At 48.9% G+C, this 11,985-nt stretch overlaps 1 protein-coding gene across 8 annotated transcripts in view; it reads left to right on the top strand.

The window, feature by feature from the left end:
- Window positions 1-3,159: 3,159 nt before the first annotated feature.
- The window catches only part of LOC105182170 (uncharacterized), a 110,300-nt gene continuing 101,474 nt past the window's right edge, over window positions 3,160-11,985 (top strand). Inside the window, exons 1-2 of one of the 8 annotated variants that reach the window (XM_025302751.1) lie at window positions 3,160-3,559; window positions 9,533-10,184. In XM_025302751.1, the coding sequence (XP_025158536.1) occupies window positions 9,947-10,184 (238 nt within the window). In that variant the 5' untranslated portion in view covers window positions 3,160-3,559; window positions 9,533-9,946. The other 7 variants (XM_025302753.1, XM_025302748.1, XM_019840927.2 and 4 more) reach the window with 7 other exon arrangements.

Genomic DNA, 11,985 nt, shown 5'->3' with positions numbered 1-11,985 from the left:
GCTTTGTCCCCGCTTTTTAGCTTCTCCGCGAAGAAGACATACCGAAGAAAAGACACCGAGCCGAGTGTGCCGCCGCCCAGGGAGCCCTTTTATTGATGGTGATAAACATTTTTATGAACCCCATGCGAATTACTACTTTTTATAACCCTGCCACTGAAACTGAACTGCCGTCTTGCCTAACCCCCTAACATTCACCCCTCCGTGGGCGTCCTCGTCTTTGAACAGTTTTCCCTCCTCCCGAGTATTTCAATACCAACGAAGCTCGACATATCCCTGTGACCGTGAGATTTCGGAATTTAAAGTTTTTTCAGCTGAGAATGAATTTTGTGATCCGAGTATTCGTGGGACTGTAAGTTTAAAATTAAAGGCTCTCGAAATACACAGAAATCCGAAAAGCAAAAGCTTAAACATACTGTGTACTTGAGAACTCTGAATTCTCGGACTTTTGAAGTTTTCGTATATTGAAACTTAGGACCTCGAGAGCTTTGGATTCTCAGGACTCCTTAGGTATTTTCGAAACTTTCGAAACGACAAAAGAAAAACAATTGGAGGGCTTAAGGTCTTTAGACACTTTAGTGATGTAAAAGTGTTGGTGTTTACATACTTTTTACAGCTAAATGATGTTATTAAAAAAGCGAAAAGCTTGCGCGTTCAAACTTCACGATGTAAAAGTCCTTGGTATTTTAGGGTATTTCGAGGGACAATTGTAAAAACTGGCGTATTTCACGACGAAGACGCTGTTTGTAGCGCAACATTGTACTACTGTTACGATGTTGAGAAACACAAATGAATTTTATTTAATTTAACTTCATGACATGTAAATCCTTGGTTTCTGGGATCCTTAGATCCGGCCGGGATTATGCTGTGTCCTTCGTAGTCCAAGCTGGCGGCACGAGCCGCGCGTTCCATATAATTGCGCTATAATAGCCATCGCAGGTGTCGACTCGTTAAATTGTTAATACATCACTGCGGAGGGCGGCCAGGAATTTCCGGAGTTAATTCTGCAGCTTTCCGGATCCGCGAGAACGAGTTTGAAGAAGTTTCGGCCGATTACTTGCTCGTTAGAAATTAATAACGTCCATCGGACACGCTCCGCGCCGTGCCGCCTTCGAATTTATTGACGACTTGCTCGCTAATTTCGCTTCTTGGGTCTCTTTCTTTTTAGCGCTGCGGCGAAACTTTAAATATCGGCGTCTCTCGCGCCTTTTTGCCAAAAATTTGTGCAAACTTTCGCGGGCCCTTGCGCGTTAATCAGACTTCTTTGCGATGAAGGTTCCACGTCCAGCCGACCTTGTTTTGTGCATTAACTTTTTGAAAGCGTCGTGCTTCTCCAGCCGAGCTGCAATAGGCAAAGGTTTAAGGATTTCGATTTCCGAGCGAGAAAAGTCTTGCAAGTGACGAAAAATATACGAAGCCTCTTGAGGATCTCTTCTCGAGGAACCTGTGAAAAAAATGAAAGGTAAGAGGCGAGGAGAAATATGAGGACATTGGAGGGCGGTAATTATTGCGAAAGTTTTACACGTATGTACATTAGCGGTGTAAAGTCCGCGATGGCTGTCGATACACCGCGATATCTGTCACTGGGTGCACACCGGCGCGAGCGAACAATTAATTAAACAAATAATGTAGTCGGGCAATAAATTAAATTAATCATATGATAAATAGATATGACTTCCATTCGTTGAAATTGTTTAACACATTAGAAGTCCCCGATACCGAAATTCGCGAAAGTGTGTCAGGCGCGAAAAATATACGCGGTGGCTTGAAATTTGCGAGTTCCATTTGGGACGTATTAAAATTAAACGGACAAACTTTGCCGAAACTGTGTAACATCAATATTTACGTAATGAAATTTCGATGTTGTCGGATTGCCAAAATTGAATTAAGAGAAGAAACGGTTGTAAATATTGCTCTTTCGCGAAATTGCATAGAGCGAAATCGCGTAGAGTTTTACTTTTCGGAGAAAAAGAGAGCCGAGGAGAAAACGACGGAGAGGAGAAACACGTCAGATCGTCCTGATGCACCGCACAAAGAACTGCTGAAAAGTTTCGCCGGTGCGCACATCGTTATATCAATAACTGACAGCGATCGAGAGTAAAAGTAAGCTGAGATTTCTCAGCACGAAATTGACTCGGAACATTCATATCGGGACATCCAGATATATGGACGAGACATCGATATGACGGATGCGCGAGATTTCGCGAGGAAACTTTTGTCGCGCCGCCATTAATAATAATAAACGTCGCGACATCGATAATAACTCGCTCTATAACGGTGCTCGCCGACTTTGCCAGACGCGAGGAGACGCGAGACAAGGACAAGGGGAGAGGGGCGGTATGTGCGACCGGGATTCCCCGGGGTACATACGTCTTCGCTTACGTTCAACGCGTTATTTTATTTACCGTACCATCGCTAAATTTGCTCCCTGCCTACTGCGAAATTTTCTCTTCTTCCGGCGCGATAAGCGATATTACTTCGACGTGACTCTCTTTTGTAATTTTGTAAAATTGCACTCGAGCTGTTGCCCCATTTATATACTGAACTTTTGCGTCCTCGTAGGATCTTCGTGGGAGTTTCGAGCGACCTGCTGACCGTTAAAAGTATCGAATTAAGACCGGCGATGATTTCACGGTTACGCGTAATTTTGCAAAATCGCCGAAAGGACGTAGATATCTTCTCGCGCTCGATATTTCGCGAACAACTTGCGCTTCAACTTTGCGAGAGCTCCTTCGTCTCGAAATTCTAAACATCCTTCACTCTTGATCCTGAATTATTATTCTAAATATATTCCATCTCTGGATCTCTGGGTTGTCAGTGTATCTTACTGTTTCAGCAACGCTTGAAATAATTCCCAGGGCTCGTTTCATTCCCTCGCTTCCACCGTGCGGGGCGTATAAAAATCCGCGCGCCTTTGCGCCATCTCACATTCGCGCCGTGCAAAATCGGCGTGAAAAACTCGGCGAAGAATTTTGCGGCCGAAGCCCCCCGTCCATGACGGTTCGTAAAAGTCGCCGTCAAAAATCGCGATGATGATGCGGTCTCGCCGAGCGAGACGCTCACCCTCTTGGCATCATACCCACCCCCTCTTGGCGCCGCTTCCGCCCTCTTCCGCTGCCGTCGCGACGTTCGCCCAGCGTCGTTCGGTGGAGGCGTGCATTTACGAAGGGCCAGTACGCTACCAGCCGTCGAGCGGATCGAACATAGCAGCTCGAGGTAGCCCGTGCCGCGTCGACGCCGTCGAGTTCCGCGATTGTGGCCGATTATCGGATGATTCTCTCGTGTGACGCGATGGCTCCGCAGGGGTCAGCAACTTTTCTCGCTGTGTGCTCCGCTCCGCAGGACACGTGCACGCGCGCGTGCGTATCGCTCGCAAACACCGCGGCGGCTACGTGATCGCCTCGCGACGTGATAAGCCGAGCAATTCCGCTCGTGAGCACTCCAGTGAACGCGTCGTCGAGCGTCGTCAAGGATTTCGAGCAACATGCATCGCTGGCGTTATTAATAATACGCCGAAGAACTCGCGAGAATCCAGATGTCCCTGCGTTACGGCCTGCAGGAGGTGGGTTCTTCACGCGGCTCGGAGCGGCACCGTTTTCCAATTCGCACGTTCGCCGATCGCTCGCGGACGGGGAGTAATCGGCGACTCTTAGGTCTCCGGAAGAGACCGTCATCCGAGATAACTCGAGAGGCCGCAGACGCGGATTATTAATGCCGTTGACACAGCAGCCCGCGGGACGGTGTAATATTTGAGCTGTCAGTGCGAGTTGAGTCTCCTCGAGGCCGGATACTCGAGTTTCTGTATTCCTAATCCTTATGTCCTTCATCAGCCACGGCGTCTACGGTGACTGGCGGCGTGATTGGCTCGCGACGATATCCCAGTAATTTCGTATCGCAGTAATTTGCGGAATCGCTCCGAGTCAGACGGATCGTCGGGCATAATCCGCTTATTAACACGAGTCATTAGTGCTACGAAACTCAAAGTTTCAACCTCGAAGCCTCGGAAAACGTATCGCCGCGCGATGAATATCCGCCGGCTTCGTTCTGTAATTTTTGTATTTTCCACTTCCGCACTTCAGAGAGAGAGAGAGAGAGAGAGAGAGAGAGAGAGCGGAGGACGCTTTTGGGGCTTTACGTATTTGATTCGTTTCCTTTAAATGTTGGCTGATCCTTCGACTTTGCGCTAAGTCGTTCCCCTCAAATATTTGCCGAGTACTTGCAGCTTTGCGTCTTTGGATCCCGCTGAAACTCACAACTGTTCCGCCGAGATACTTAATCCAGCGCGAATCGCCCGATTGTTTCTCATGGTTTCGCATCTTTCTTCCGAAGATTCCTCGGCGTCACGTCGCTTCGTCATGTCGAAGATTTTCGTTTCAAGCGCTCTGCTTATCCTCCCACCACCAATCTCATCAAATTCACCAATCTATTTAACGTAAATGTCCGCTTTGCATTGCTTAACATTTGTCCCGGTATTTGTACGTTACACTTTGGACTCGGTGGATCTTTTAGCTCTGGGATGCTCGCGTACATTTTCGAGCTATTTTCAGCGCGATTGTTAAATTTTACTTTCGCGCTCTGCAAATAAAACGGCGAATATATTTATCCGATTCGTCAACAACGTTGACATTCTTAGGCTCGGACACATTGGGAGGCTCGGATTCTCCCGCATAATCTCGCGGTCGGAACACACCCTAATCCGCGCACTGCTCGCCAGGACCCTATGGTCCTGTCCAGGATTTGGGACGAGCGGTCGCTCGTGACAGTAGAAAAATATCGCGCATGGCGCCCTCCGCTTTTTCCGCTCAGGAGGGTTGGAGGAACGGTCGTCTGACACTGACACGTCGGTAATGACTTCGAAGAGACATGTACGGAGTGGCCTGAATTGCGGAAGCGCGCTCAGCAACACCAAATTTTTCCCAGCGCTTTTTTTTCGCCCGTCACACATTAAGCAGCAGATATTTTCTCGACCGCCACGAAACGCACAACGGCGCGCTTAATGTCTCATCTGCGTTCGATAGTAGCGTCGCGTTGCGAACGCTACGTTTGAGAGTTAATCAACGGTTAACTGCTCGAGGAGCAAATGAAATAACTTTCATGGCGAGATTAAAATTGTACGCGTCGAAATTAAGTGGCGGTGCTTACTTACAGTACAAACGTGCCCTCTCTCTCTCTCTCTCTCTCTCTCTCTATTTTTCCTCTATAAATATGTACAGCAAAAAATGTTCACTAGCGCAAGGGAGAAGATATTTGTTACGCGCAACGAAATATACATTACGCGTAAAATATCCTACCTCGCGTTTGAAAACTGCGTGCAACTCGATCCTTCTCGAAAGTGCTAAAACATTCGTCCACCGCGAAATCGTTCTAATGCAAGGTAAATATTTCCTCGCGCAACGGGAATTGTTTTGCGCGAGGCAAATATTTTTCCGCGCGACGCAATCGTTTTAAATTGTTCCCTCTCTCTCTCTCTCTCTCTCTCTCTCGCTGTCTCACGCTCTGTCGCTCTCGCGTCCTCCCCTCGCTCTACCTTTCCCTCTGGATTTCCCGATCGCGATCGAGGACGCGCCGTTGATCCGAAATTTTCGCGTCGCGCCGGCATTTCCCGGCGGGCGCGACTCACCGTTTTTTCGATTGAAAAACGCGTAATTTGTAATTTCCCGTGGGCTCGCCGGGAAATCCGCGAGACGACACCGAAATTACGCTGGCTCTTGGCGATTCGTCCGGGATTGGCGCGGATCCCGGGCGCGTCGAGATTTTAACGAACGCCCTTTTTTTCCGCCGCTGCATCGCGTCGGGTTTGATTAGAGCTCGCGGACGCGGAAATCGCTCGTCGCGACGCGGAAACCGTGAAAATCGTCGCGCCGGCGCGCGCTCGTCCTCGCACGATTTTACGGTGACTCGTTTCGCTGAAACCGAGCCGTGTTCCGGATCGAGCTTAATTAGTACGGCTACGTGCCTGCTATCGTTCGTTAATGATAGTTATACAGGGTGTGGCACACTTGTGTATTTTCCCCTTATTATACTATCCCGTATGTACATATCATAGGCAGATTACATGTCCGCTTTGCCGTGTAAGTGAGAGTGCCGCGCGCAGTAACGTCCGACGACACTCATCGGAGTTTATTGGGCAAATAAAAGACCTGTGCAGCTCCTGCACAGGTCGAATATACGGCGGATGACTCGGATATTGAGCGATTTCTGCGAGATAACTCCAATCTCGCCCGTCGTCCATCGTACTACGAATTTCGCGATTAAAGATAACAATTCGAGTGATGCATGCACACCGCGAATTCATACCAGAATTCTCCGTTCACGATATCCGACTCGGCCTGTTATTCGATCGGCGGTGTTTCGCATTGTGTCGCACCTAACGCTCCCCTTGAGCCAGCAGAAAGGGTGACGCTTTGATTTTTCGGAAAGTCATCCTCTCGTTCCGATACTTGGGCCTTTTTTTCTTTGATAACGGTAGGGGAATCCTCGTGGATACCCTCGCCCTTTGCGAGAGGCGAGGGTTATGCCGGACTCTTACCGGCTAAAATCTCACCGGGGTGTCTTCAGGGGGACCGTTGTTTGCGGAACTGGAGGAAACAACTTAATATTCCTTCTCCAGCCCTCTCCCTCTCCCCCCCCCCGCAATACTTGAGCCTCGCCCGCGGCACTTAACAAGCTGCAACTTATCGCGGCACAAACAAGGCTGCTCAACACGAAAATTCTCACTGCTCCAAGAAGCATAGTTTTCCACGGTCTACAGTAATTTTCTGACTTTTCGACTCAACTTGTGAGGGCGAGATTGAAAAAGTAACCACAGGGTAACAGGAATTTATCGTACACTACTGGTCGTCTCGCAGACAGCCGGTTGAAAATGAGCTTGAATTTAAGCACCACGGCGGTGCGATTTTGAATACTCGCGCTCGAATTCTCGCTCTCTCGAAGTATTCACCCCTGCTTATCCGTCTATCCATCTTCCGTGCGCGCGCGGGGAATTCCGGGCTACCGCAGTCCTGAAAAGCTCAGCGCAACGTCGGGCCGCAGGAACGTCCGGCGCGCGACTCGCCCTCTGAATCGCTGGACCGGGCTTGGAAAAAACAGACGGACGGACTCTCGCTCGCACATACGCGATACGGCCGTTTTGTTTGCCGGCTCCGCAACATTTGACAGCCATTTTTATCGACTATTGTCCCTGGTCCGACCGGATATCCCGCTACCGGAATGCGTCTGCAGCAAAACAGCTCCGGCCTATGACAGGGGCCGGCCGGGGCTGAAAGTGTCGATGAAATCTCTTTCGAATTCGCCCGACGATGATCGGCCGCGGTTAATCATAATACATTCGAACGTTTTCACAAATTTTGGTTTCCCACGGACGCAATTAACAGTCCTCGCTATTGCCGCCGGCTCGGGTACCGCTCGTAATCTCCTCCGTTAATTTTATTCTTATTTACATAATAGCAATAATAACGATAATATCGGAACGTTAATGTAACAATCTCGATTTATAACGAGCGCATTTGCTTATAACGCTCGCGCTCACACAGCGCGAATTGTCACATTATATTGATACATAGCGGTATTACATTTTAATATTATAACGATATAATATTGCACGCTCACACACACACACACAAAGCGCTATCCGTTTTCAACCTAATGCTTATTATTTATTGTTTAGCGTGATAATTTGGCAAGCAGAAATTACCCGCTGGAGAGACTTATCGAGAGGGCGCGCGCTCGCGTTTTCCCACCGGTCCCAAAGTGTTAAATTATTCTATCGAGTCGCATATCCAAAGATCGGTTATTGCGTTAAACCTGAGAGAGAGAGAGAGAGAGAGAGAGAGAGAGAGAGAGAGAGAGAGGATCAAACCGATCGCGACTCTAATCAGAGCGTTTGTTTACACTGAACGGAAAGAACGAGGTTGACAAAGAGTTCTCGAATCTCACCAGGGCCTCCCCTTTTCTCTATTACTCGCCGGCCACGAGAGGGTAGAAATCCCGTTGTGGAATTTCTGGATTCCCGACCGGCCAAAGTTCTCAAGAAAGAGTAATTACAAAAGGACGAAAGGAAGGAAAAAGAAAGATGCACCCACTGAGGAAGCGTCTCTCTCTCTCTCTCTCTCTCTCCCCTGGCCCCCTCCTTTCCCTCTCACCTTCATTCTCTCCCCCTTGGATTACGTAGTACGGGAAGTGTCGGCGGGGAGGTGGTGGAAGGTCTCCGTCAGGCGCGAATCGCGGTCGATTCGAACTTTTAATTACGTGATACTTAGGAGGTGCGGCGAAGGGCGGCACAGGGTGGGTCTTCGTCGAAGGGAAAAAGAGAGGTGGAACAAGCTTAAGCAGCACTCGAAACTGCTTCCTAACAAGACCGGAAATCTTTCGAGGACCCTCCGCAACTGCCGTCACGGCTGTACGCCGTTTTTCAATTAATTAGACCGGCTCTGAAAGAACGACGCTGTAATTGCAACTGCCATCTGCAGCGCGGACGTAAATCGCTCGCGCGAGCGCGTGTATTACGGCCGTGTATTACGCACGTCAATATGAACACACACACACACACACACGTCCCGTCGCGCACCGAACGACACACCTGACCTTTGCTTTTTTTTTTTCTCGCCGTGACCAGACCGCGCTCGGCTCGAGCGGGGCAAGAAGTAATTGTCGCTATTATTTTGCGTCGGCGGCCGCGGCGGGTGATTTTTGTCGGCAAACTGAAAATACGTTTTGCAGCAGCGCCGACGCCGGGATTTTAGCGGCGGAATCGAGGGGAGCGTTCCTCGCGTTTTTCCGCGGTTTTCCGGCCGGCTCGGTTGACGATGACGCACGGACCGAGCGGCGCGGCGTCTTGTTAGTGTCGGCGCCATTCTGTAAATTCGGAGTTCCCCCCTGTAAATCCGTGAGGTTCATCCGAGCCGGTAAATTGAAATTACTTCCTTCATACTTCCTCATTACTTCCTTCGAGAGCCAAGTATCGAAGGTTTCCGAAGTATTCAAATTTCGTAAGCATTCTCTCACTCGAGCTCTCCCGCCCTCCTACTCTCACCCTCCGGCTGGATTATTTTCGCTCGCATGCGAGAACGCGATGCTCGCCTTTCACCCCCTTCACGGGAAAGAGAATCATCGGAAAAGCCGGAGGCTCTCACTGCCATCCACTTCCGACGCGGAAAATGCGGTGGCGATAATGGCGACCCACCCTTCCATCCTCACGGTCGTTCTCTAGCTTCTTTTCAAGCCCGCTGCGATAACGGCAATCGGAATTAATTTCTTCGAGAACGAGCAAACGTTTTAATGGTTTCTCCACATAACGAGAAATCCATTAACGGTCGTCCTCTCCCCCCCCCCCCTCCCCCCTTCAAAAGGATTTTTTTGCGCCGCCGCAGTATCACTCTCGCGAGTATCCTGGTGTCGCTTGTAAAGTGTACGTGAAGCCACCCAGACTCTGTTCCTTGGCGCGGTAGATATATCAAGTTCCTTCCTGGCACGTTTTCACGCTTGAGATTACAGACGTTACGATAAATAATAATTTCTGGTTCGATTCGCGGAGCAGAGGTCTCTCTGAGGCAAATATCATCCAGGGATTTGTCAAAGAGCCCGTGGAGCCGAGCGTGGGTTGGGAAAGGGTGTGACTTTTGCTGAATGCATTAGGTTAAAAATAGAAGGAAGACACGGGGATAAAAATCGTCGGGAACTTCACGAAGAAGCAAATTGTGCGGTGAATGTTGGAACGGAGTACAGCCGAAAGACTGTGACCTGCCGTAAAGTTCCTTGCTCCAGAGAACATTGAGCACGAAGCTCGCTTCCGCAAGGACGAGGACGTCGACGCGATAGCTGCAAGGAAACTCGGAAGATCCGGAACATGCAAAGAGTCACAAGGACGAGCCGCATAAATCGAGGCTCATTGTACACATTGAGCAGGTGATTCGCTAACGATGTCACCCTGAGGACCACTCGAGAGACGAAAATGTGCTGCTCAGGTGGTCCAGGTGGAATCAGGTTGACCAGGTGCGGCGTAGTATGCGGGCTCGCTGCATTGGCGGCCCTCAGCACCGCCCTTCTGGGTCCCACCTGGCTCCACACCGAGGAGAAGCTCGCCCTGCCGAATCTGCCGAGAAATTTCGCGAATGTGGTCAGCGTGAGGTTCAAGCTGGGACTCTTCAGAGTATGCCCGAGGATCGTGAAACCCACCAACTTCACATTCCGTGAGTAATGATTATCCTTTTTACGACAATTGCAAAGGTAGATAGAGCCGAATCTACGAGGCTCCTCTCCCTCTCTCTCTCTCTCTCTCTCTCTCTGTACTTATGATTTTCCTTCTGAGTTCTCACTCCGAATTTCGTGATTTTCACAAATTTTAGAGAGAGAGAGAGAGAGAGAGAGAGAGAGGGAGAGAGTTTAATTATATTTCGTTAAATTTTATAATTCTGCTCAAATTTGATCTTTATCATACGTCTGGTGCGCATCTACGTTCCGCCAGACGCAGATCACGCTGCGGAGTGCCAAGCGGAGTCTCCCGAGGCAAATAAATGGCTCTATTCCGCTTTTGCAATTATCAACGGAAATAGCCTCGATGCGGAGAATGAATGTATCTTTATTTTTTTGACACAATATCGCGTGTCACACCCGTAAAAGACGTCCGCGGCACACGATATACCGCCCGATCGCGCAGGTAATCCTCTTAGGGTGGACGTAACGGTTAGGATTAAAACTCCAACTTTATGTTAATGAATATTCATGCGGCAAAAAATTGCGGATTCCTCGAGCGCCTAAGGAGCTTCGTAGTATGTCCCGCGCGACAGTCTCGTTTCTTCCGTTTTCTCGACGAAATCTCGCAGTACGACGGGTCTCTCACGAAGGGTTTTCAAGAACGACGAGGAGTAAACGTAAAAACAAATGACAGTGGTTGTAAAGAGCACAACGGGGCTGGCAGGTGGGAGGGGGTGGACGGGGCGGGGGGAGGGGGGTGCGCAGAGAGAAAACAGCCGCGGGCGGCGCGGTTACAAGGATGGTTGCAGCTACCCGGACGGTGACAATTCCTTTTTATTTCCCTCGCAGCCTCGTCTCGCTCGCTCAGGCTTTCGACTTTTATTTCTACCGTTGCCCTTGCTATTTCCTCGCCCCCTCCCCCGTCACGCCGCGTTCGAGACTACCCCTCTCGGGCTCCGTTTCCCGCACGGAGGTATATTTAAACGTATTCCGCGATCGGCCGATCCGTTCCTATTGTTCCGCGTTCTCGGTTGAGCTCCAATTCTTCAAGGATCACACCGCTCCTTTGTCGTTACTTATTCACGGTGATGGACGCTCCGGTGTCTATCGGATTGGCGAAGCGCGTCGTGCCGCAAGGAGGGAAGTTGTGTCGGGTGTTTCGCTTTTAATGAGACTTATTACGATTTCAGCTAAATTCGATTAGATGAATTAAGACCGCGCGACTAACTTTGTGTATTGTGTAGATACAATCACACAAACACACACACACACACACACACACACATATATACATATACATGTAGGGTTCACTCATAATTCTGTTTTAAAAAGCGAACTCGGCCGGAAGTGTGCAACATCCGTAATAAATTCTGATAAATTGAGTTAGTCAGCATTCGGGTCTTAAATCGACTTAAAATTCTAGAATTAAATTTCAAATTGTACTAAAATTAGTTAGCCGAGGCGGACAAGTTTCTGACTCCGAGAAATATGGCAACGAAAGGATTAAAGAAGAGGATTGAAGAGTTACACGCCGGAGCTGATTAACTTTCGATGTGCTAAGGCTGAGATAATTTCAGCTGGTATTAAAAAGGAAAAGTTGAAACTAGTTGCTTAACTTAATTAAACTTAATAATTCTAAATACGGCACAATAAAACTCCAAATGAGATCTTAATGAATATAAAAATATAAGAGATTGCACAGAGTAAAATCCATCGGAGGAAGAGCGATCTCTCGACGGAATACAAACAGCGAAATAACGACAGAGATTTTTATTTAAATATTTGCACGGTACGACC

Source organism: Harpegnathos saltator, unplaced genomic scaffold, assembly GCF_003227715.2.
Source record: "Harpegnathos saltator strain DR-91 unplaced genomic scaffold, Hsal_v8.6 scaffold51, whole genome shotgun sequence".
Taxonomy (NCBI): Eukaryota; Metazoa; Arthropoda; class Insecta; order Hymenoptera; family Formicidae; genus Harpegnathos; species Harpegnathos saltator.
Note: the sequence above shows the minus strand (reverse complement) of the source record. Positions and strands in the feature narration are given on the sequence as shown.